At 49.9% G+C, this 26,190-nt stretch overlaps 1 protein-coding gene across 1 annotated transcript in view; it reads right to left on the bottom strand.

The window, feature by feature from the left end:
* Positions 1-6,246: 6,246 nt before the first annotated feature.
* DYSF (dysferlin) overlaps positions 6,247-26,190 on the bottom strand; it is a 275,139-nt gene continuing 255,195 nt past the window's right edge. Inside the window, exons 54-57 of the mRNA XM_034772554.1 lie at positions 22,842-23,020; positions 21,831-21,940; positions 20,797-20,944; positions 6,247-10,007 (exon numbers count right to left, since the gene is read on the bottom strand). Of these exons, the coding sequence (XP_034628445.1) occupies positions 9,969-10,007; positions 20,797-20,944; positions 21,831-21,940; positions 22,842-23,020 (476 nt within the window). The 3' untranslated portion in view covers positions 6,247-9,968. The remainder of the gene's footprint in view (positions 10,008-20,796; positions 20,945-21,830; positions 21,941-22,841; positions 23,021-26,190) is intronic.

Below are 26,190 nucleotides of genomic sequence, written 5' to 3' on the forward strand. Positions count from 1 at the left end.
CCCTCCTCTACCACAGACGCTATGTATGACTTTAAACAAGCCTCTGTCCCTGACTTTCCCCAATATAACTAGGTGTAATAGCATTGCCCTTCCTCACAGGAGTGCTGGGACTTCAGCGATACTACAGCAATGAGGGCACCGGGGGTACCACTAAATAGAACCAAGATCCCTGTGAAAATATCCATAAATCTGAGCAGGGGGTTTCCATAGTCTCTCTCCTTCCTTAAAACAGAATGCTGGATCCAAATGCCAAGGAACTGGATGGAAAGGTTCCCATTGACTCCAGAAGGCTTTGAATCAGGACTGGAGAGCTCTCTCCAGTTTAAGTGCCCCGGCTTCACTCTTTTTCTTCATGCGTTATGCTATTTCCAGAGGAAACCCCCATAAGGCCCGATTGTTGGTCGTGAGCAAAGCGGATGAATTTATTTCACACATGTTCTGAAAAGGAGACTGAAAAGAGAGAAAGAGAGAAGGCCTTGCGAGCACTGGGGCTTTCCTAACTGGTAAACCTTGTAATTCATGACTCCTCCTGGGATGGCATTCGTTTTATGAGGTCTGGAACCAAAGTGATGTCAAGCCACAAACGAAAAAGTATAAGGGGGGAAGAGACTTAAGGAGAGAGGGGAAAAAGAAAGTATTCCACTTACAGCATCCCAGGCTAGAGAAATGCTCCCGTGGCCACAGAGGGACAACCAGTGGGGCCGTGAAGACATAACGTCTGTGGAGACTTAACGTGACCAGGGAAGAGGGTCCAGAGTAGAGATGAGAGGTGGAGATGAACTACTCAGACATCTAGCTTGCCCCAGGCATCCAAAGCAGGGTGGTGCCCTATGGAGGCATCGTCAGGAGCTCAAAGTCTCAAGTTATCTTCTCTTCTCATTGATGGCAGTGGGGTTGTCGTGGGTGCAACGAGGCCTTCTCCACACTGGGGACTGGCCCCGATTCTAGCCACCAGTGTAGCTGCACCATTGCAAACCCTAGCACAGAGAAGGTAAGCCGTGATTTGCAGTGGTGCAGCTACACAGGTTCATAGATTCCAAAACCAGATGGGAGCATTGTGATCATCTAATCTGACCTCCTGCATATCAGCCCAGAGAACTTTTCCTACAATAATTCCTTGGGCAGATCTTTTAGAAACACATCCAATCTTGATTTAAAACTTGTCACTGATAGAGAATCCACCACAGCCCTTGGTAGGTTGTTCCAATGGTTAAAACATTTACTCTACTAAAAATTTGTCTAGTGTCAACTTCCAGCCATTGGCTCATGCTAGACCTTTCTCTGGTAGATTGAAGAGACCACCAGCAAATATTTGTTCCCCAGGTAGGTATTTATAGCCTCCTGGGGATTGAAACCTCCTTTTTGTTATATGGCGTGTACAGCAACTAAGCACAATGCAGCTCTGATCCCTGACTGGGACCTCTAGGTGCCACTGGTACACGAATAAATAATAACGCACCAGTGGCCGTGCCAGTGGTGTTTGGAGTCACATGATGCCTGAGAAGAGAATCTGCCCACTCCTGAGTCCTTGTCCAGTGCGCTATCCCCTAAGCTGCACTGCAATCAGAGAGTAGCCTGCAGACACCACAGAGCACCAGCAGGGTTTGCACCAAAACACAGATCTGGCCAACCGAGTTTAAAGAGCAGCTCCAACCCACAGGAGGCTGTTATCCTCTATAGGGACCAGCCAGTAGAGGGCGACGTGATACACACCGTACATGCAAAGTACAATGACACTTGCATAGCACATTTCCTCTTCAAAGTGCTGCTTAGGGTGGGTCTACACTACCCGCCTGAATCGGCGGGTAGAAATTGACCTCTCGGGGATCGATTTATCGCGTCCCGTTGGGACGTGACAATCGATCCCCGAATCGACGCTCTTACTCCACCAGCGGAGGTGGGAGTAAGCGCCATCGACGGGAAGCCGCAGAGGTCGATTTTGCTGCCGTCCCTACAGAGGGGTAAGTCGGCTGTGATACGTTGAATTCAGCTACGCTATTCGCGTAGCTGAATTTGCGTATCTTAAATCGACCCCCCCCGTAGTGTAGATGTAGTCTCAGACATTGACTAGTTCCTACTGACTGAGCGGTTTCCCTACAAACTGACAGCGGGACCCACCTCTATGCTTGCGTGAGAATGCCAGGCTCCAGGCCCATCTGGGGACAGCGCCATGCAGGACTCTCCCTCCAGACCCCAAAGTGGAGTCAAAGCAAACACTTCCTGCACTTGATGGTAAGAACATGTTTTCCGGTGCCTGGCCTCTGAAGGTTTAAGCCCTGGCTATTCGAGGAGGCTGTAGGATGTAAATGGGAAAAGCAGAAGGCACAAATGGCTTGGGTTTGTACTGGGAGCTGATTCATGGCAAAGACCGAGATGCTGGTTTCACGCCCCATTGCTTGGCTGTCTGCATGAGAGCTTGATGCAGATCAGAGCCCAAAGACCATCACACATGATGCTTGAAGCAGAAGCTCAATTCCCCCAGACCTCAGGTGCAATTTTGGTTTGGCCTGATAGACAGATAAGAGGAGCTGCTAGGCTGGAATCTGGAGTTTACCCAGCAGCCCCCTGCCATGACTACGTCGTCTGGCCAGCATCTGGGGAGACCCCACGGTGACACAGGCCAGCACAGGCTGTTAGTCATCTTGGGAGCCAGAGAGCCAGGGTCTGGCTGTGTCCAGCTGCCTCATCAGAGAATCCCCTTTCGATTCATCCGCTGCCAATCCTGCTCTTGCTCTACCACGCAGGACGTTACAGGGCTCGGATCCAACCTTCCCAGTCGAGGAGTGTTTCGACTGGGGCCTTTTACACAGACCGGGGCTGACTGCGTCATTCGGAGCCGGATCAAACTTTCCCCCAAGCCTGAGGTTGGTCTGGCCCTAGCATTACATACCCAACCCCGGCTAACGTGGGCCACTCCAATGGCAGCACTAAAGGCAGCGTGCAGAGTCCAGGTGCTACCCGGGTAGTGATGCACGGCCAGGGACGGCTCTATGTATTTTGCCGCCCCAAGCACGGCAGGCAGGCGGCTTTCGGCGGCATGCCTGCGGGAGGTCCGCTAGTAACGCAGATTCGGCGGCACGCCTGCGGGAGGTCCGCTGGTAACGCGGATTTGGCGGCACGCCTGCGGGAGGTCCGCTGGTAACGCGGATTCGGCGGCATGCCTGTGGGAGGTCCGCTGGTAACGCGGATTCGGCGGCATGCCTGCGGGAGGTCCGCCGGTAACGCGGATTCGGCGGCATGCCTGCGGGAGATCCGCCGGTCCCACGCCTTTGGCGTACCCGCTACCGAAACCGTGGGACCGGCAGACCTCCCGCAGGCATGCCGCCGAAGGCAGCCTGACTGCCGCCCTCGTGGCAACCAGCAGGCCGTCCCCTTCAGCTTGCCGCCCCAGGCACGCGCTTGCTGCGCTGGAGCCTGGAGCCGCCCCTGCGCACGGCCGTGAAAGCAGGCTGTGTCCACGCTTGTCCCTGTGGTGTGTAACCACGTGTGGCAGTGAAAGGCTCCGGCGGGGGGAGGCAGCGGGACACTATGCTGCTAAAAATACCAGCGTGGACATGGGTAGGATGTGTAGAGAGATACGCAGGGGATATATCTTAGGGGTCAGGCGAGGGGGGCCCAGCACCCTCCGAGCTTAAGCCGGGCCTCAGCGTCTCCACTGCTAGTGATCCCCGTGCTAGCTGGGTGTGCAGTGCCCGCACTCGACATGCCACTGGAAGGGTACACGTACTGAGTTCGAATCCTGGTTCTGCTGGTGACGTGGGGCCAGTCGCCTTCCCCCTCTGTGCCTTGCTACCCTTAGTCGTGTAACCTCATTGGGCAGGGACTCTCTCTCTCGCTACCGTCCTGGAGACCCCGATCCGGGTAGTACAAAGAAGAAGTGTCCTGCTGAGGGCAGAGACGCAGCAGCAGGTCCGAACGCAGTGGGTTCTGCGCTAGGCCCGATGCAGCCGGCAGGGCCCGCCTTGCCTGGCTCCTACCAGGAGCTTACACAGTGTGTTTCCGGTCTGTCAGCAGGTAATGAGTAGAGCTGACTGCAGGGCCCATTAGCTGGAGTTAAACCAACAAACGCAGCCCCGGTGGGGCAGGGTCCCAGCTGTGTTTTATGCACAGCCATTGCAGCACGCAGATCCCCTCCTCTAACGCATCACCCTGCTGAAATCGTCTCATTGCAACGACCGGCCTGGGTTAACCCGCTCTCCTGAGCACCTGAGTGCCGGCAATGAATACTGCCCCACCCAAAAGCCCCACTTGGATTTGATTTTTAACTCCCGATTGGAGACAGAGGAGCCTGCCGGAGGTTAACAAAGTTCAGCCCGTTTGCGGTCTGGCAGCCTGCCAGCATCTAATCTCCCAGGCCCTCCGGCTCGCAGGGCTGCGCTGACCTGGGTGTCAAACACAAAGGCAGGCTGTTAGGGCGTCCCCGAAGGGGAACCCAGCACTTCATAACTCCAGCCTTCAATTAGCCACGACAGAGAGTGAAAGACCAAGGAAATAATATAAAAACAAGCATCACAAAAGGGTTTAAGCAGAGGAACATTTGGTAATTAACTTTGACAGACACACACGCAGCCCTGGAACTCCAAACGGCAGCATGTGAGACTCAGGCCATCCCTTTGCCCGCTCCGTGCCTCAGTTTCCCCATCGATTACATGGCGGGGATAACATCTCCCGCCCCGGCCAGGGCAGGCAAGCCGTTACGCAATTTCATGTGTGAAGGCCCCGATCCTGCGACTGGATCCGTAGAGCAGCCCCTGGAGTGGAGCCCCATGGCAGCCCCTTGATTTTGTGCTCGTGCCATGAAGGGTTACTATTCTTACCTGTATCACAGCCGCAGCTAGAGGCTCCAACTGAGCGCCAGGCCCCATTGTGCCGGGCGCTGTACAGACACAAAGCAAGCAACAGCGCCTGCCCCAAAGAACTTGCCACGGAACTAGATGAGAGGGACAAGGTTTGGGAGGGGAAACCGAGGCACGGCGAGAGGGGGCGTGACCCGCCCACAGCCATGCAGCCGCTCAGCACCGAGCTGGGAATTGAACCCAGGGGCTGTCTATCCATTAGCCCGCACTGCCGCTATCCATGAACATGTGGACGGCGTGTTACAGAGCTGGGCCCTACACACGTTTCGTGCTGGCTCTCTGAGCCTCCTGGCAGAATATGTCATCGCCTCGGGAAAGAGAGCGGAGATTACTCACCCGCTGGAAGGGAATGAGAGAGGCAGCCCCCCGCCGTCACAGGACAGCTACACTAGGGCTGCCGCTGCTTGTCTCAGCCACATTTAAAGGGCTGGCCCCGGGAAGGCATGCTGGGAAAAAATCAGACTCAGCGGTAAGGCAAGTCAGTAGGGCCAAGTTCCCATGCAGGTGTGTGAGATCTAGCACACACCGCTGGTAGGAGGAACTGAGGCAGACCCACCATTCAGTGCCTCACAGGACTGGGTTCATTCGAAGTGTCCCTCCAGCTCCCCCGCCCCTCCCAAAGGCCGGGCCTCCGCTGACGGGGAGGAAGCGAGAAGGCATGCAGCCCCCACTCCTTGCATGGTGGGAGATCTGTGGGCACAGGCGTCCCCACTCCCTTGGCGCCCGCAGCTGTACCCATGTTCTGCACGGGGCGTGCCATTAACGGGGCTGGGCTGCCCATGGAGGCAAAAGGAGCCATTTGCCCTGGGCCTGCAAACCAAATGGTCGCTTCTCACCGCAGTTTGGCTCAGCGGCCTCTGTCATGACACGGAGCTTCCGGGCCAAACCCAAGTGACGCCGGGCCCCATAGAGAGCGAGCGGTAGTTGTGTGTACCACGTGAACCATTTCCGGGGGCCGCCCTGAATGGCTTCTACCCTTGGTGACAAAGCTCCTGGCTCCCCTCCCCAGCCTGGGCCTGCCAGGTTTTGCAGAGCATCAACTAGGCCAAGCTTCTCCAACGTCACGTTGTCCTAGATCTGCTCTCCCGGCCTGCTCCCCAGCCACGCCGCCGCTGCTGGCAACTGTGCGTTCAGAGGGGTTGTACTAGACAATCGCCACTCCCGCCTCCAACCCCGTCTCGGTCTCCTCTCCCTCTCCACACGCTGTCTCTGTGCAGTTCACATGCGTCAGCAGCCCTGCACTTAGCCTCTCTGAAGTGAGCAACGAGGGCACGGAAGGGGCATCAAATATCAGCTGCATTTTGGGTGCGTGTCGGGGGCAGGGTGGGGAAAGGACCAATAACCCCACTCAGGCTGTGCACTTCGGACAATAAAACACACCGGGAACCAGAAGGTTTCATAGCGTTTCATTTGTAACCACAGTGAAATCTGCAATATCGCATCTAAGGCATAACAGGTGATACAAACACATTCCGGCTCCCTCCCTTTCGACCCACATTGAACAGCAGCGTGACCCAGGAGACGCTCCGCATGACTCTTAAAGTCTCATCTGTTTTGGGGATGGGACGGGATGCAGCAAAAATACGACGTGCAATAGGCGGACAGACAGGTGCACGTGCTTCCTTGTGCTGCGACATGAAATTAACGTTCATTTGATCTTTCTTCTTTCACGATTTAGGGCCCCGTTTTGCCCAGTTAAGTCTGTGGGAGCAGCAAACTCTTCTGAGAGAAAAATCTGGCCCTATGGTTTGAACTAGGGAAAGTGGAGAGTATTATATGGGGATAAATTTGTTAGTCTCCAAGGTGCCACAAGTACTCCTGTTCTTTATATGGGGATGAAATTAAAGCAATACCATCCAAGTGTTTTTGTTCCATGTAATGGTATATTTAGATGCCCGGGACTCTGAAATCAGTACCCTTGATTAATGTTCTTTCGCCGCCACTGAACAGCCCCCCTGGTTTGTTATGGTAGGGTTGCTCGTAAGTGCTGGGGAAAACACAGTGGTTTCTTAATGCAAGACGGCTTGTGAGAGTTGAGCTGTAAATGTGGGTTTGCTATGGTAGGGTTGCTTGTCAGCGCTGGGTGCACAGAGTGGTTGTTGGTTTAGGGTTGCTAATAAGCATCTGGCTGCACACATTGGTTTGTTATGGCAGGGCGGTTTATCCTTGCTGGGTTGCTGGCACTGAGGTTTTCTTTCTGAGAGGGTTGGAGGTTAGATAGCAATGTGCTGGGATAAGGAATTTCATGGACTCTGCAAGCCGATGCAAGAAGAAAAGGGAGGTGGGATTTTCTGCCTGATTCCCAAATGCAGCTTTGATGGTGCCTCTTTGCAATCAGGGCAGAGTCGGAAGCTCCGGCAGCCAGCAGAAGGTACAGAACATAATACGTTGACACGGGCTGGGTATGGAGGAAGGAATAAATGAGACGCCCACATAGGCACAGGTGCATTTGCAAAACATACGGAGCCAACACAGATGTGAAAAGGACATGAAATACTGGTGCAAATAACACAGGGGTTTGTCAATACACTTCTCTTTCTTAGCCCAATCTTCTTAATGGGGAAAGGCTGGACTCTAGTTTAACCCAACTTTGACTAAAACGCAGCCGTCTGATGACTACAAACAAACATGGATGCAGTTTCTGACCTGAAAGGCCTGTCAGTGGGGCTGGGGGCTGTTTGGGGACTGGAATGGCAACCATATAACTGCACCTGGAATTGGCCACTGTTGGAAGACGGGATTCTGGGCTAAATGGACCTTTAGTCTGACTCAGTCTGGCCATTCTTATGGTTAGGAAGAAACTCCCCCATCAGCAGGCTATCCCATCACTGACTTTGACAGATGTCAAGTATCAGGGGTAGCCGTGTTAGTCTGTATCCACAAAAACAACAAGAAGTCCAGTGGTCTGTTAGTCGTGAAGGTGCCACTGGACTCCTTGTTGACTTTGACAGAGTTTCTTGCACCTTTTTCTAAGCAGTTGGGGCTGGCCACTGTTGGAGACGCGATATTGGGATAGATGGATCCTTGATCTGAGCCAGCTTGGTGATTTCTTTTCAGAGCTGTGTGTGTTCTTCAGGGCAGGGGCTGCTGTCCCTTGTGATTGCAAAGGGACTGGCCTGCTCTGGTGCTATCACAATAATTAATGACAATGGATCAGGGATTTAGGGCTTGTTTCTTCTCCTCTCAATCCAGCAAAGCACTTAATCATCTGCTTCTTTGGGGCTTCCATTTAAACACGTGCTTAAGCACCGTGCTGGATGGGACCACACATTGCACACTTTCATTGCACACTTTGCATAACACATAGAGGGTTCAGGTACTGAGTGAAACTGACCGACTGGACCAAACTCTCATCCCAGTGGAGTCAATGGGAAAGCTTCCATTTATTTCAGTGGGGTGAGGATTGAGCCCACAGACAATAGGAATAGTGGAATAACCTTATCAGAAAGTAGAGTGACCAGATGTCCCGATTTTATAGGGACAGTCCTGATTTTGGGAACTTTTTCTTATATAGGCTCCTATTACCCCCCACCCCCGTCCCGATTTTTCACACTTGCTGTCTGGTCACCCTATCAGAAAGAGACATTGGTCTTTGCCTTTCACTCCTTATTTTGGAAAGTGCTCACTTACCAGGGTAATGGACACAGAACAACAACCTAAACAGACCAGGTCCATCTAGTCTAGGATACTGCCTCCAAGAGTGGCCAAGGCTAGACGCTTTAGAAAAAGATATAAAACCCTTTTAATCCACCTAGCTATACCAGGGGAGAAATTAGTTCCTGATCCCAGCTAGTGATCATATTTTGCCCTGAAGTATGAGGATGGGCAACAAAAGGAAATGCAAATGCTGCTCTCATACAGAGAAATATGCAAGTCCAAATATTGCAATCCTTACTCGGGCACAACGGCCACTTATTTCAATGGCAACTTGGACTGATTAGGAACCATAGAATTTGGCTTCCAAACCTTTAAAAAAGAGAGAGAGAGAAAAGAAAAAAATGCATTAGGCTATTTCCCTCAATAATATCATGTGGCAGTGAGTTCCACAGGTTAGATAGTAAGTGCATTTTAAATTATTGCCTTTTATCCCCAAATCCTGATTTAGAAGTTGAGGGGCATTAAACTGATTGTAAGGTTGTATATTTCATTAGTGTTGCCATCATTTAATTTAACATTGCATTTGGAGTGACGTGTTTCTTCAGGGGAGGGGAGGGAACGGGAAACTAACATTGCACTGTCTGGCTTCAGTGTGAATTCACTCTGTTTCTCTTTAACGTGTCTGCACACTGTGATGAGGAGGGTATCTGTTTAGGGGACGCGTATGAAAATGAAGAGCGCTATAGAAAGCAATCCTTGTAGCCCTTCTGCAAGCAGAACCCCCCGCTGAAGGGCGAGGGAGGTTTGCTCCAGTAATTACAATCAAATCCTGCCTTGCATTTGGTTGCTCTAGATTCTAATTCTATTCCTCGTCACAGTCTGCGCCTGCAGTCCCTATGTAGGCAAAGATCACCCCCACTGACTTCAGCGGGAGCAATAGGTGCATTGTAACTCGCCCCAGGCTACACAGTGCTTTTCATCTTCGATATGCTTTATAGACCAGCTAACTCATCTACATTGCACAGAGGGCAAAACTAAGGCAGAGAGACGTATGCAAGGCCCCCGAGAAAGGTGTGACTGGAACGCAAGAGCACTTGGCTTGTAGGCCATGATGCGGACCACTAGCCCACATTTCCTTCGCTAAGGACTGCATGATCAGTCACCCACACTGTCTCCGCAAAGCCTCGCAGCCTAACCACGCCCTACCAAACAAGGCCCTTTCTCAGTGGTGCATTGATATTCAAGCTTTACAGAATGCAGCATATAAAACAAAGGTAAAATAACAACTATTCCAAACTGGTATCGGTTACACGCTGCTTCTGAAACGTTATGGTGCATACTTCGTCGTCGCAAAGGTATAGCTGCTTTTTGGCAACAGTCTAGCATCCGAGAGCATGTGTTTCTTTTCCTTCTCTGTACTGCAACGCAGGCCGACGAGGAGTGGTCACTGATGTCAAACGGTGCCGTGCAGTATCCCAGGATGTACTAGACTCTCTGGCACTCGCCAGTGCCGGTTCAGCTGAAAGGTTTGACCAGTTTCATAGCAGCGTAGTTCTAAGGAAGGGAAGGAAATGACGGGGGGGGAAAGAATGGACATAAAGCAGATACAATATAATGGCACATATATGTTAAAATGTTCTTCCTTTACATTGCTGCACAGTCCCGGCTTCATGGCAGAAACCGGTATAGAACTCACATCCTCAGTCTGCTAAAAGACAGGGCTATTACATGTGAGCTAAAAGGGACTCGCCTCTGCTTAGCAGCAGTACAGGGCCTACGATACATAGACAAGTGGTTCTGATTCCATCCAGTAGAGAGCAGAGGTGTCTGTACTCATTAGTCACTAAACCATCGTAATAACTCTCCAATTCTGTTTTCTCCTTCTATCTTATTTTTAAGATATCCAAAGTCGCACCTCTTCCCAGGCAAGTGTGCGCACGGTGCTGCTGCCTGTCTCCTCCCATCAGCCCCGTCCTCAAACAGCCCCACCACCAGCCTCCTTGCTGCAACTGAGTTTTTAAACCCTCCACTGACTTGTTCCAATCGCTCTTTCTCTTCCTATTCCCACTGGCCCCTTAGCACCTGCTCCCTCTCTGTGCTCTTGTCCAGTATCATTGCAATGGATGCAAGAACCTTCTTCTCTGCAGATCTTGCCCTCTAGAACCGACTCCCTGTATTGCTCTGACCTCCGCTGAAAGCTTCCCCCTCTCACTTCCTTGTGTGTTCCTCTTAGTGCATTTCCCCTCTGTTATTGGCCTCGTGGTGCAATGTGGCATTCCCCGCAATGCACACCGCCATACGACATCGTCCCATCCCTGTTTTCTGTGATTTCAACCACCTTCTGCGAACCCTTGCAATTCTGTATACTGCAAAGTGTCTTGGGATACAGATTGCACAGAAGGCACTATACAAAATAAAGCCAGGGCATGTCACACTCTACTGTAGGCAGAATGCCCCCCTTTAAAAAGGAGATGATAGTAACATGCCGGTTAAATTATCAAGACCTAATAGAAATATATTAATAGGCATGTTTATATCATTTGGAAAGAGTTATATTTAAACTAGCTTTGATTCACACACACACATGCCCCCCAGCCAAATTGGAAATTTCTTCCAAATACACTGAATGTAATTAGTACAGGATGTTCTATCTTAGAATCATAGGACAGGAAGGGACCTCGAGAGGTCATCTAGTCCAGTCCCCTGCACTCAAGGCAGGACTAAGTACTATCTAGACCATCCCTGACAGATGTTTGTCTAACCTGCTCTTAAAAATCTCCCATGATGGAGATTCCACAACCTCCCTAGGCAATTTTGTCTGGTGCTTAACCACCCTGACAGTTAGGATGTTTTTTCTAATGTCCAACCTAAACCTCCCTTGCTGCAATTTAAGCCCATTGCTTCTTGTTCTTGCATTCAGAAGTTAAGGAGAACAATTTTTCTCCCTCCTAGAATCATAGAAGCATAGAAGATTAGGGTTAGAAGAGACCGCAGGAGGTCATCTAGTGTAGTCCAATCCCCTACTCAAAGCAGGACCAACACCAACTAAATCACTCCTCCTTGTAACAACCTTTAACGTACTTGAAAACTGTTATCATGTCCACCTCAGTCTTTTCTTCTCCAGACTAAACAAACTCAATTTTTTCCATCTTCCCTCATAGGTCATGTATTCTAGACCTTTCATCGTTTTTCTTGTTCTCCTGTGGACTTTCTCCGAATTGTCCACATCTTTCCTAAAATATGGCACCCAGAACTGGACACAATACTCCAGGTGAGGCCTTATTGGCATGGTGTAGAGCAGAAGAATTACTTCTCGTGTCTTGCTTCTAACACTCCTGCTCTGCAAGGAGTCACTCTGTTGTTTTTAAAAAACAAAACCTAAAAGCACGTTACCGCCAAGCTCTTTTGAAAAGCACAAGTAAAGTTTGACCAAAGGCATCATGATAAATTACAACGCATAGCGGATTAGGAGGCTGTTTGCCGATTGAGCGTCGCTAATAATGCCATAAATCAGGAGAGCAAAACTGGGGCTGCTTACCAAAAGTCATTAGAAAAGCCTCCAGTGGAATAGAACTTTCTAATTAATTACACGCCATTTGTCTTTCCGAGTCGATCCCTCCAGAATAGTATTATTTTTCTGATTTGACTGGTTCCATTCTGGAGGGGAGCAGGTTTCCTGTCCAGCTATGAATTTCTATTAACGAAGTGCTGAAAGCCAACGAGGATTATCAATCAGCACAGAAAGCAAGCTGTAATTAGAATGAATGGCAATGGAAGCAAAGCTGTGCTTGCGTAACACAAACGGAGCTTGAAAGAGGAGTAAACAGCTGTGTGAAAAACAGAGCAGAATCCAGTTGGAAGAAGCGTTACATGTTTGTATTTTGGTGGCCGCTAAAATCTTTACAATAAGCACTTTGTCCGGTAGATAACTTTACCGGGGTATTCCCTACATTTCATAGGTTCAGAAGGCCAGAAGGGACTGTTATGAGCCTCTAGTCTGACCTTCTGCCTAACAAAGACTAGAGAATTTCATCCAGGGACGCGCATAGTGGAAGGCAATATCCTTCCTTATTAAGTCAAGCTCAAATGGAAAGCCCATTTAGGTCAAAGGGGGTCTTTCCATTGACTTCACTGCACACTGGATCAAGCCCCAAGTGAGTGGTATTGAGCCTGACAACTGGTGGTGGAACCAGAGCATATCTTTTAGAAAGACATCCAATCTCAATTTAGAGAGTTCAAGAGATGATGAATTTACCACAGCTCTTGGTAAGTTTTTCCAGTAGTTAATTACACTTGCTGTTAAAAATAGCATCTTAAATCCCTTTGGAATTTTTCTAACTTCAGCTTCCAGCCACTGGATTTTATTATGCTTTTGCCTGCTGATTAAAGCTGCCCCCGATGGCAGACGAGGTAGAGGGTATATAGAAGGATAGGAAATTTCCAGGGAACATCACCATCAGAGTCCTTACGTGCAGAGGTAATGGTAAAGATTATAAGTGGCAACCACTGTATAAGTAAAGTTAGATCAGGCTGTCAAGTAATGCGGCTATGTGGACTAGACTCCACTATATTCAGGAACCTCAGACTATCAGCTTTTCAATATTTTGCAAAACCTGACAAATTTTAGAGACCACCCGCCAAACCTTGCAGTTTTCTGCTCAAAACCAGGATGTTTTTCGAGTGGAAATGGTTTCATCGTCAATTGAAAAATGTCAATTTCTAATCATCTGCTAAAGTTCAACATTTCTGTAGCAAAGCCCACAAAACTGGGATTTTGGTACATTTCCGTGGGAAAATGTGATATATGGCAAAAAAATAATGAAAAAAAGCAATGGAGTCACAAAACAGCATGGAATGGAAGTGCAAATAGGGTTTCCTTTTTTAAAATATTGCCCAAAAATATTGTTTCTGCTGTTTGCAGAAAGCCTCGGTGGGAAGAAGGACATTCTTGTGAGTAAGTCTTGAGGTTAGGCCTCAGGAGATCTTTGTTCTATTCTCAGATCTATCACAGACTTGCTTTGTGACTTTGGAAAAGTCACTTAGCCCCTGAATCGGCTAAACATGTGCTTAAATCCACCCCTAAGTCCTTAGGTGCTCTGCTCATCTGGGGCCTTCTCAATTCTCTCCTCTGTACAGTGGGTAAAATACCTCTCCAAGCTCACAGTTCAGTTGTGGAGCTAAATTCATTGACATTTCTAAAATGAGCTGAGGATGCACCCAATTAAATCAACAGTAAATCTCCCCTTGACTTAAAGGGGGTGCAGAATCAAACTGTGAGAGCCACAGATGGCAGGAACTATGCCAGGGCAAATTACTACTGTAGAAAGCCCCTGGGTTCGACCCTATGGATTGGCCATTTGCTCTTGGAATGTCTGATGACAATGGCTGCGAGAAGCTGGCTTTATTACATTGGCCATGGGAGCCAAGTCATGAGTCAGTTGGTTTGTTTCTGTTTCTTGACGGGTTCCTTTCTGCCTGAAATTCAAGGCTCTTCAAGCTGTCATGGGAGAAGAGGGAAGGTCCTCTCATGGATTGGTAACTGATTAAAAGATAGGAAACAAAGGCTAGGAATAAATAGTCAGTTTTCAGAATGGAGAGAGGTAAATAGTGGTGTCCCCCAGGGGTCTGGAGGGACATTCAACATATTCATAATGATCTGTGCAGAGTCCTGCACTTAAGAACAAAGAATCCCATGCCCAACTACAGGCTGGGGACCGACTGGCTAAGCGGCAGTCCTGCAGAAAAGGACCTGGGGATTACAGTGGACGAGAAGCTGGATATGAGTCAGCAGTGTGTCCTTGTTGCCAAGAAGGCCAAAGGCATATTGGGCTGCATTAGTAGGAGTGTTGCCAGCAGATCGAGGGAAGTGATTATTCCCCTCTATTCAGCACTGGTGAGGCCACACCTGGAGTACTACATCCAGTTTTGGCCCCCCACTACAGAAGGGATGTGAACAAATTGGAGATACTCCAGTGGAGGGCAACGAAAATTATTAGGGGGCTGGGGCACATGACTTACGAGGAGAGGCTGCGGGAACTGGGCTTGTTTAGTCTGAAGAAGAGAAGAGTGAGCCTTCAACTACCTGAAGGGGGGTTTCAAAGAGGATGGAGCTTGGCTGTTCTCAGTGATGGCAGACGACAGAACAAGAAGCAATGGTCTCAAGTTGCAGTGGGGGAGGTCTAGGTTGGATATTAGGAAACACTATTTCACTAGAAGTGTGGTGAAGCACTGGACTGGGTTACCTAGGGAGGTGGTGAAATGTTCATCCTTAGAGGTTTTTAAGGCCCGGCTTGACAAAGCCCTGGCTGGGATGATTTCGTTGGTGTTGGTCCTGCTTTGAGCAGGGGGTTGGACTAGATGACCTCTTGAGGTCTCTTCCTACCCTAATCTTCTATGATTCTATGATCTGGAAAAAGCGGTAAACAGTGAGGTGGCAAAATTTGCAGATGATACAAAACTACTCAAGATAGCTAAGTCTCAGGCAGACTGCAAAGAGCTACAAAAGGATCTCTGAAAACTGGGTGACTGGGCAACAAAATAGCAGATGAAATTCAATGTTGATAAATGCAAAGTAATGCACCCTGGAAAACATAATCCCAACTATACATATAAAATGATGGGATCTAAATTATCTGTTACCACTCAAGAAAGAGACCTTGGAGTCATTGTGGATAGTTCTCTGAAAACATTCACTCAATGTGCAGCGGCAGTCAAAAAAGCAAACAGAATGTTGGAAATCATTAAGAGAGGGATGGATAATAAGACAGAAAATACTATGTTGCCTCCATATAAATCCATGGTACGCCCACATCTTGAACACTGCGTGCAGATGTGGTCGCCCCATCTCAAAAAAGATATATTGGAATTTGAAAAGATTCAGAAAAGGGCAACAAAAATGATTAGGGCTATGGAACAGCTTCCTATGAGGAGAGATTAATAAGACTGGGACTTTTCAGCTTGGAAAAGAGGTGACTAAGGGGGGATATGATAGTGGTCTATAAAATCATGACTGGTGTGGAGAAAGTAAATATTCCTTCTCATAACACAAGAAATAGGGGTAACCAAATGAAATAAATATGTAGCAGGTTTAAAACAAACAAAAGGAAGTATTTTTTCACACAACGGGCAGTCAGTCTGTGGAACTCCTTGCCAAAGGATGTTGTGAAGGCCAAAACTATAACAGGGTTCAAAAAAGAACTAGATAAATTCATGGAGGATAGGTCCATCAATGGCTATTATCCAGGGTGGGCAGGGACGGTGTCCCTAGCCTCTGTTTGCCAGAAGCTGGGAATGAGCGACAGGGGATGGATCACTTGATGATTACCTGTTCTGTTCATTCCCTCTGGGGCACCTGGCATTGGCTAGTGTCGGAAGACAGGATACTGGGCTAGATGGACCTTTGGTCTGACGCTGTATGGCCACTCTTATGTTCTTATATTCTTATGTTCTATTCACAGTAAGCCTTAGCTCCGGCACTGTCAAGTCCCACAGAGTCTCTGGTGGAGATGCACCCCAGGTAAGGAGATGAAAGCAGTTTCCACACACCTCAAGATCTGGGACCTTTGACAACACTGTTCTGAATAGTACAAAGCAAGGAGGGCTCTCTAGCTCTGTACTCATAGGCCCATCGATGGAAAGACAATTCCTCCTTGGATAACATCCTGTGACACTAAATAACCTGGGCAAGTTTAGTGATGAGGACACGGTAAGAGGGCTGAGGGGGGAAAAAAGAACCAAGAAAGCTGGGGATCACCCTGACGAACTGCCGAGGAAATACACACGTTTCAGTGACCAGCACAAAGGACCTCCAGCAAAAGAAGCGTGCTTTATTTGAGAAATGACCATGCCCCCAGAAGACACTTCTACCCTCAGTATGGATAATCGAGTCCACAAGCGTGCACCTCCGCTGCAAGAACACCGCTTGCTTGCAAAACTAAGTGCATGGGGCTTAGGGGTCCAGGAGGCAAAGTATCCACCAAGATGTTTGGGTGTGTCTCTACAACAAAGTCAGGGAGAAGAAAAGTGAGCAAAGCAGCACAGAGAAGATGTTGCACGGGATTGCCTTTGCTGAACTGACAGCATGCACTGAAGAGACAAGACTGAATGAAGCTATGACTCTAGTCTTTAAACTACCAGACCTCCCATGGCACTATAGCGCTAGACTAGAACAGCTGTGGGTGGCTGGCTGGGAGCATTCACAGCACTGACCTAAAATCCTGTATCCTCTCACATATTCCAGGTGTCCAAGCACACAAAGGACATGATGTGCTCCTTGCCTTCAACAAGGATATCGGACACACCCTCTGAAAAGCATGTGAGGAAGACTCTGACAACAGCAAAAATTATTCGAAGGGACATGTTTCAAATAAAACACAGTTTACTGGATCGTTTGACCCATGATGCCAAACAAGATCTGCACCTGAGTCACTATTGACACTGATCTCCAAGACATTGGATGGTCCAAACATCAAAACTCAGAACAAATTTCCATCCATCCAACTACACTTACGTTGGCACACCTGTTGCTGTAGAACAGCAATATCCATCGCCGTGAAGTACCACGACACAGCTTGAGAAAGATCTTTACCAATCGACATTGGTTTGACTTTTCACGTACAGGCACGAAAAAACGAATTAGCGGCTACCGTCTTTAAACGTGGATTGTCCATTGCCTAAGACAGAGCGTTGGCCATCTGTCCCAGCATGGCAAACAGTGCATGCCAACACTACGAGGATGAGAAATGTTGTCTGTCTTCTAAAGATTTGTGGTGGTCTGTTCACTACTGTGGACGACATAGACCACAATCCCAGCTCCACCACAGCAACAAACTCCTTGCACAGAATGGGGATATCAGTTTTTCAGCACCCCAGTACTCCTAGAGGGAGTTGTCAGGGATTCCCAGCCTAGACCATGAGACTGCAGCATCAGTGAAGAAGACTATATCATCACCTCCTGAGTCTTACACAATTGTCCCTCCCTGTGCAGAGAAACCCACAGGGAGAGGATCAGCCCAAGAGGGGCGGAAGAACGGTTGGTTCAGCAGAGGAAAGAGAAGCTAGGATGCTCTAGGGAGAAGCCAGAAGCCTGCGAACCAAAGGGAGGTTGTGTTAAACCCAAGCTGTGGGGAAGCTGCACAAGGGGGCTTGGAGTTAGGAAGCAGGCCAGGGAAACAGCAGCATACCAGAAGAAGCAGCCCTAACTGGAGCTGGAACCCATAGTAGAGGGTAGGCCTCAGTTCCCCTAACAGCCCTGAGGAAGGGGCGTACGAGCCCAACGGAAGGAATATTTAGCCTACGGTGTGGCTGAAGACTGACCCCAAAGGACAGGACAAGGAATAACCCATAAGCAGGTCAAAAGCTCTTTTGTGTAGGGATATTTAGTGAACATTCAAATTGGACCTTTTTGTTAACCCGGAAGGGGACTGAACTTTTGGGGACTTGGCTGGACAGCTGAGCCATGGAAGACCTGGTGAGAGGCAGACAGCCTGCAGGAGGCACCAGAGACAGGGGCCCCTTGCAGAATCACCCCCTGACACACGGGGGCACTGGGGGTTGTGAGGAAAGTGTGGACAAACTGGAGAGAGTCCAGAGAAGAGCAACAGAAATGATTAAAGTTTTAGAAAACTTGATCTATGAGGAAAGGCTAAAAAAAATGGGCAAGTTTAGTCTTGAGAAAAGAAGACTGAGGGGGGACCTGATAGTCTTCAAATATGTCAAAGGAGTTATAAAGAAAACTGGGATCAATTGTTCTCCATGTCCATGACAAGAAGTAATGGGCTTAATCTGCCACAAGGGAGATTTAGATTAGATATTAGGGGAAACTTTCTACCTCTAAGCGAGGTTGTGGAATTCCCATCATTGGAGATTTTTAAGAACAGGTTGGACAAACAGCTATCAGGGATGGTCTAGGTTTATTTGATCCTGCCTCATCGCCAGAGAACTGGACTAGATGACCTCCCAAGGTCCCTTCCAGTCCGACATTTCTATGATTCTATGAAAATCCTTACGCTCTCTGCTGCTCTGGGGCCTTTAGCTCTCCCTGTCTCCGTTTTCAGCTTGTATCTTCTTCTCCCACCAGTTGTCTGTATAGATCAGTGGCTCTTTTCCATAATGCGACTTTCCCAAGTTTCCCCTCCCATTTACCCTGGAACACCCTCCCCCATCCTTCCATTACCAATATAGGAAGGAAAGGCAGTCATAACCCACTGACACCTGCTCATGACTCCCAACCTGAGAGCATATGATTCAGGGAGTGTCTCTTACTGTCTGTATATGCCACACCTAGCACACTGGGCCCCGCTGTTGGCTGCAGCCTCTATGGGCTACTGTAATCCAAATAATAATATAATGGATCGTCCTTTAATGTACGCCCTCTGAGTTGTACCAGTGACTCTTGCCAAAGATCTGTATCTAGAGTGACCAGACGGCCCAACATTATCAGGACCTTCCCAGCATTAGGGGCTTTGTCTTATATATGCCACTATGTCCCGCCTCTGAAAGAACGTGTCCTGATTTTTCACACTTGCTATCTGATCACCCTAGGGGTAGCCCCAATACACAAGCCATCCCCACTGTTCTAGCTTTAGTGCCAAAGGTTGATATTTAAGAGAGCAGGAAAGGAACTAAATCTCTGAGTGGGATAGACAACCCGGTGACCCAAAAATCTGGGGGAAGCCATTTCGAATAAATGAAAACAGAAACATTCCATGAAACAGCCTAGCTTTCAAGAAAGATGACTAAGCTGTCCAAAGTGAAATGAAATACAACAACAATTTGCTATGAACAGTCAGAGAAAAACACAAGCAATAATGAATGTAAATCAATATTTAGAGCTAAAGGATTTTTGTTTCTCTCCACTTAGTTTTAGTTCCATAATATCATAACGAATCCTAAACCACTGGAAACTTAAAGGAGACAGTAGGGCTAGAAGGGAGATCTTCCTGCTCAGAAAGAACAGGCCCTGCTCCTTGAGCTAAGGAAAATCTTCATTAATTGCTTGCAGTATAGGGCATATGAAACACAACCGACTATTTCTGATTCTGTCTAGCAGGGGACGGTGCTTCGCACTTGTATGATTATGTCTTTTTAAATAATATTTAGCAAGTAACTGATCGTTTCTCAGACGAGGCAAGTATTATTGTCCTTTAGTAAAGCTGGGGAACCGGAGGTAAAGAGACGTGTCTAGAGCTGAGAGCCAGGAACTCCAGAGCTGTAATCCCATCATATCTTTGTCCTCCAGAACAATCTATTGTGCGTGATCTCAAATGGTTTGAAGGAGATTACAGTGCTTAGGAGACATTGAGCACTTTGCTTTATGGCTGCACACGAAGCAATCTGCAAATGCAGCCTCTCTCTTGGATAAAGTTATAAATTACCCCAAAAGAGTGTGTGGGGAGGTGGGGTTTATAGATGTACACAGCACAGAATTTGTTAAGTGCTGGAAAGAAAGAGGTAGGTCATTTTTCTATCAGTCTGGGGAGGGGAGGAATGGGATCCAAAACACAGCATGAATTATTTCAGTGTTTTAAAAACAGGAGGATTTGAAACCCATCCCCAGGCCAAGCTGGAAGGCTGGAGGTTTGGTTATTTATTTATTTTGTTTTGCAAATGGAACTGAACGCAAGGCAGAAAAAGCCACTGTGCTGATTAATGAGGTGGGATCCTTTCCCCTCTGTTCCATACATTATGTCAGCAGAACACTCCTTCCAAGCCCTGATAATGAGAGATTGGGCTGCTTGGATCCCTGTAAACTACCCTGCATCTTTAACCAATTACACTTGAACATACTTTCACTACTGCTCAATGCGGGCGGGGGGGGGAGCTGCCTTTCTCTTCAAGGCAGCAGCAGCGCTTTCCATCCCTGGATGGCCTTCCACGTGAGGCTCTCAAAGCAAGTTGGAAATCAATGAAACCTCACCGCCTACCCCGCGAGGCTGGGATTAGTATAATCGCCACCCCCATTCTACACATTGGGGAAACTGAGGCACAGAAAAAGGCATCTGACTTGACACACAGCAGAATCCAGACAGACAGACCCTGAAAATCCCCCACCATCCCTATCCCTGGGGCAGCCTCATTGGCACTAGCAATGGAGATATGGGTATAGCAGGCCAGGTGCCCGCAGCATAGCTACCAGGACATGGACCCCTGCTCTGAAATGACGAGGTGTGGCTCACATAACAAGGGCATGCCCACGCTAGGGCTATGGGGGAGTTGGGTCGACGGCAGGGCAGTGGTGGGAAATGGGTAAGTAAAATGCCAGCGTAGCCACGGCATGGGGGCTGGTTCTAATAGCTGTCTGGGGGGCCTGGCAGCGTTTCTCCAGCCCCTGCCGACATCGTACCGGGAAGGCGTAGATGAAAATCCCGATGAAGAGCAGCAGGATGAAGACCACGACGGCGATGAGAAAGACCCACTTGAAGCGCCGCCACAGGATGTACTTCATGGTTTTGTAGGGGGAGGTGAACCACAGGAAGGAGGTTTCCGGGCGCCTGCAACCAGGACCGTCAGGGTTAGCTCTGAGATGGCTGCGCGGGATGGTCCCCTCAGCCTTTAGCGACTGCTGAGCGCGACAGGCATCTCCAAGGGGGATTGCGCCCAGTCGGACCCCCAGACGCCCCGCAGAACACGCCCGCTGAACCCCCCCCACAGACATCCTGGGCAGGCAGAACATGCCAGCTGAGCTCCCACTAGATATGTACTGACCAGATGTACCCATGGTACCATCTGAACCCTCTTGGATACCATGAGTACATCTGGGCAATACGTGCCATCTAAGCCCCCTTAGATACCATGGGGTACATCCTGGCACTACATCCCATCTGAACCCCCTGGGATACTATGGGTACATCCTGGCACTACATCCCATCTGAGCCCCCTGGGATACCATGAGTACATCTGGGCAATATGTTCCATCTGAGCCCACCTTGGATACCACGGGGTACAGGCGGGAGGTACGTGACATCTGAGCCCACCTTGGATACTACAGGGTAAGGCGGGCAGTACGTGACATCTGAGACCACCTTGGATACCACGGGGTATAGGCGAGCAGTACGTGACATCTGAGCCCACCTTGGATACCACGGGGTACAGGCGGGCAGTACATGACATCTGAGCCCACCTTGGATACCACGGGGTACAGGTGGGCAGTACGTGACATCTGAGCCCACCTTGGATACTACAGGGTAAGGCGGGCAGTACGTGCCATCTGAGTGCACACAGACGCCGATGGCAGTGAGCTCTAATGCCCCACTGTAAGTGTTTGCTGGATAGGGCCTCTGTAGATTGTGACCTCTTGGCCCACGGGGCCTGTCTTTCCAACTTGCTTCTAAAGTGTCCCGGGTCCCTATGGTTGGTTTAGAATCAAGCAGCGCTTACTTGGGGTCTTCCAGCTTCGGGTTCATGTTTGGCTCATCGCGGCCCGTCCCTGCTGGCCTTTCTTCCTGCTCCTGCTCTGTCACAATCTCCAAGGTCATTTCCAACTTACCCTGCATGGGAAAAGAGGCAGGAAATAGAGTAACTGGCTTTGTGGAGCGAAACACTGACTTGGGAAAGGAAAATTGCTTCAGGGCTTCAGCCAATGGCTAACTCTTAGGGATCAGGGTGATTATCGCACATCTGCTACTGCTGGATTCGGGTCCTGGCCACAGGACGCTGGACTAAATGGACCATGGGTCTGATCCAGTCTGGCAATTGATGTGTTCCTCTGTTTCAAATTAGAACTCTGTGGGAAGAGGCTGAGTTAGATTCACCCATATTTTCTTAAGCCAAGAACATACATATCCCTTCCGTGTATTCTTCCGTGAAAGGGCTAGCAAATGAGTGGCCAGGCTGCAGTGTCTGAGGAAACAAAGAATATTGAGCCACTAATGGAGAATATTTGCAAAAAGTGACTTTTCAATATGTAATCACGCGCTTTCATTGGGTTCTACGTGCTCATCCAGGCCGGGAACAGACCACGTGACCTCAACGACCAGTCAGAACAATTCAGTTTTCTAACTATCAACCTCTCATTCAGGGACCATCATTTTGCTCCGTTTCTACCGTGCCTAGCACAATGGGGCCCTGGTCGACGACTGAGGCTCTTAGGGTGCACAGATGAATGATCATGAGAAATTGGAGAATACAAAACAGGGCAACGTTCATGACAACAAATGATTTGTTCTGAATGATTTGTCCAGTGCTGTGACAAAAGCTGGAAAACCCTTAGGAGAGGAAGGATGGACCAGGGTTTAGGGCACTAGTCTAGACCATAGGGCAATTCCCTGCTCTGCCACAGATTTCCTTTGTGACCTTGGGCAAGTCACTTAGTCTCTCTGAGCCTCAGTTCCCCACCTGTACAACGGAGATAAAAGCACAGATGATTCCAAGTGAGCCAAAGGGACTTACTGCTATGGTCTTCTTCTCTTCTGCCTCCACAACACAGGGCCACCAGCCCTTGACAGCTTTCTGCTCAAAGAGCGACACAAATCGGTCAGAGGACAAGGTCTCATCCAGGAGGTTTAAGGAGCACTTCTCAGCCGTCTTGGCGGGTGCTGGCATCCGGTTGAGGTCCATCTGAACAGAACCTGCAAGGAGCAACGCTAGCATTTACAGGTTGAGCATGAATCACATTCCCCAGGATCTGGAGGGAGATTGGGGTTCGGGACAGGCTGGGGGTTCCCTGACCCCATGGCCCCAGCCATAAACGTTAACACGTGGCATAACGGGCACCGAAATCAGGACTGGATTTTCCAATGAGCTCAGCTCCCATTGTGATACCATCCGGCAGCTTTTCTAAAGAACTTAGCGCCCAGCGTGCGGAGTGACTAAGGACCAACTTATTTAAGACCTTGTCTGTCCCTGTGCCCTGGTGCCACTGTGGCAGTCAGGGGGCATCTGGCTTGTATGAGAGAGCAGGGCTGGCTCTAGGATTTTTGCCGCCCCAAGCAAAAACAATTTTGGCTGCCCGCCCCGCCCCTCATTTTTTTCTTACCCCACCCCCGGCCCCGCCTCAACTCCGCCCCTTCCCCAAATCCCCAGCCCTGCCTCCTCCCCCCAGGCTCTCAAGCCTAGGAGGGAGGGAGGGAGAGGGAGAAGCAGCACGTACGTCGGCCACTCAGGGTCTCCCCCTCCCTCCCAGGCTCTCAAACCTGGGAGGGAGGGGGAGCAGCGGCGCGCGAATCAGCTGTTTTGCGCGCCGCGGCCGCTCGGGATCTCCTCCTCCCTCCCGGGTTTGAGAGCCTGGGAGGGAGGGCGAGCAGTGGCGCACGAGCGGCAGCAGCGGAGGTGAGTTAGGGCGGCTGGGGCACATTTTTAGGGGCGGCATGGCATAGATCACATTTCACAGGATCTGGGGGGAGATTGGGGTCCGGGACAGGCTAGAGGTCCCCTGACCCAACCATTAAGAACTGCAAGAGGAACATCACCTAGGTCTGACTGCCCAACGCCGCACTAGCCTGGGAGAGAAGTGTGGCATCTAACGTTAGACAGCAAAATGCGTCTCAGACACCTACATGCTGATTCAAAGAGGGATTTAGACAGATAAATGTTGATCCAGGCTCCTCCTTTGCCTCAGCCGGCATTTATTCATAGATTCATAGACTCTAGGACTGGAAGGGACCTCGAGAGGTCATCGAGTCCAGTCCCCTGCCATCATGGCCGGACCAAATACTGTCTAGACCATCCCTGATAGACATTTATCTAACCTACTCTTAAATATCTCCAGAGATGGAGATTCCACAACCTCCCTAGGCAATTTGTTCCAGTGTTTAACCACCCTGACAGTTAGGAACTTTTTCCTAATGTCCAACCTAGACCTCCCTTGCTGCAGTTTAAGCCCATTGCTTCTTGTTCTATCCTTAGAGGCTAAAGTGAACAAGTTTTCTCCCTCCTCCTTATGACACCCTTTTAGATACCTGAAAACTGCTATCATGTCCCCTCTCAGTCTTCTCTTTTCCAAACTAAACAAACCCAATTCTTTCAGCCTTCCTTCATAGGTCATGTTCTCTAGACCTTTAATCATTCTTGTTGCTCTTCTCTGGACCCTCTCCAATTTCTCCACATCTTTCTTGAAATGGGGTGCCCAGAACTGGACACAATACTCCAGTTGAGGCCTAACCAGCGCAGAGTAGAGCGGAAGAATGACTTCTCGTGTCTCGCTCACAACACACCCAGTGGTATCCGGGTGCTTGATTCAGGTAGCCATGTTTGAAAGTGGGGCCCCGCGTCACTTGGCACTCGCTTTCTGAGTGCTCAGAGCCAATGGTGACGAACGCAGCATAGATGCCCAGGCGGAGTAAATTAGAGACAAGGTGGAGGAGGTGACAGCTTTTATTGGCCCCACTTCTCTCCCTCTCACTAAAAGTGGGGCCAATAAAAGATATCACACACTCACCTTGTCTCTCTAGTACCCTGTGCCCCCGAAACGGCTACAGCTACCCTGCAAACAGGAAGAGTAAATGAGATTTCCAGTCGCCCCTTGGTATGTCCTTGGCTGCCGTTCTGACCAGTCACTGGTGACTCTCCCCCGTGACCCACTGCTGAGTTGCCTGCTGCAGTCTGCAGAGAGGCTCTCACAGAAGGGGTGGGTCATTCGCCTCGGGGGGATGTGCAAAGCTGGACCTTAAGCCACTGTACTATGTGTCCCCCGAACTGTGGCTGGGTTAGATTAAGCCCCTACCAAGAGGTTCCTGAGATCCTCTATGTCCCTGGGGTGGTGTCATGCATACTGATGGCCCTCAAAGATATAATCTCTCTCCTCACTGCTCTCGATCCCCATCTCTGGCCGAGGGTTACCACCTTTGAAATGCAAAAAACCCAGCACGCACCTCCCCTGCCAGGCAAGCCCACCTCACCCCCAACCACACGGCAACTCTGCATGCCCCCTTCAACAGCCACTTGCAGTATTCAGAGCGACAACACATCGAGAATATGATTTTTAACAGCCCCCGCCCCCAGCATGGGATTTTGGGCCCCACTTGCAGGAGCTTTCACCCCCACACTGCCTGTCCCAAGCTCAGCAACCAGTTCTGCTCCCCAGCCGGAGCCCGGCTTCTCCTGCAGCTCCCAGTTTTTCGCCCTCCCGCTTCCAAGCCCTGGGGGCTGCAACGGAGCCCCTTCCCTCCCCCTCCCAGGCCAGGTGTTGCAGGGCGAGGGGGAGGGTCAGGGGTTGTACCATCCAGTCCCCATTGCTCACAGGGGTCAGGGGGACAAGTGGCGGAGCCGCCCTGAGCTGCTGGGGTCTCTGCTCCCCTCCCCTCCTGTGAAAGCAGTGTGGGCTCCTACGAGCAGGGGAGAGAGCTCTGCCTGCTTCCAGCAGCAGTTCTGATTGGCTGCTCTGCCTGGGAGGCGGGGCAATGGGAAAGGCAGCCAATCAGAGAGGGATCTGAAATGCATGTGGGGATTGGAGGTTCTGGCTTCGCCAACCTGGCTTCCAGCCCTGGCCCCACTGGACTCCCCCTCTCCCCTGTAAGGGTGAGGTCTAGGATTGCCAACTTTCTAATCACACAAAACCGAACACCCTAGCCCCGCCCCTTCCCTGAGGCCCTGCCCCCCGCTCACTACAGTCCCCCTCCCTTGGTGGCTCGCTCTCCCCCACCCTCACTCACCTTCACTGGGCTGGGGCAGGGGGTTGGGATGCGGGAGGGGGTGAGGGCTCTGGCTGGGGGTGGGGCTGGAGATGAGGGATTTGGGGTGCAGGAGTTGGGGCTCGGGATTGGGACATGGGCTTACCTCAGACAGCTCCCGGTCACAGGCG

Source organism: Trachemys scripta, chromosome 5 (assembly GCF_013100865.1).
Source record: "Trachemys scripta elegans isolate TJP31775 chromosome 5, CAS_Tse_1.0, whole genome shotgun sequence".
Lineage (NCBI taxonomy): Eukaryota > Metazoa > Chordata > Testudines > Emydidae > Trachemys > Trachemys scripta.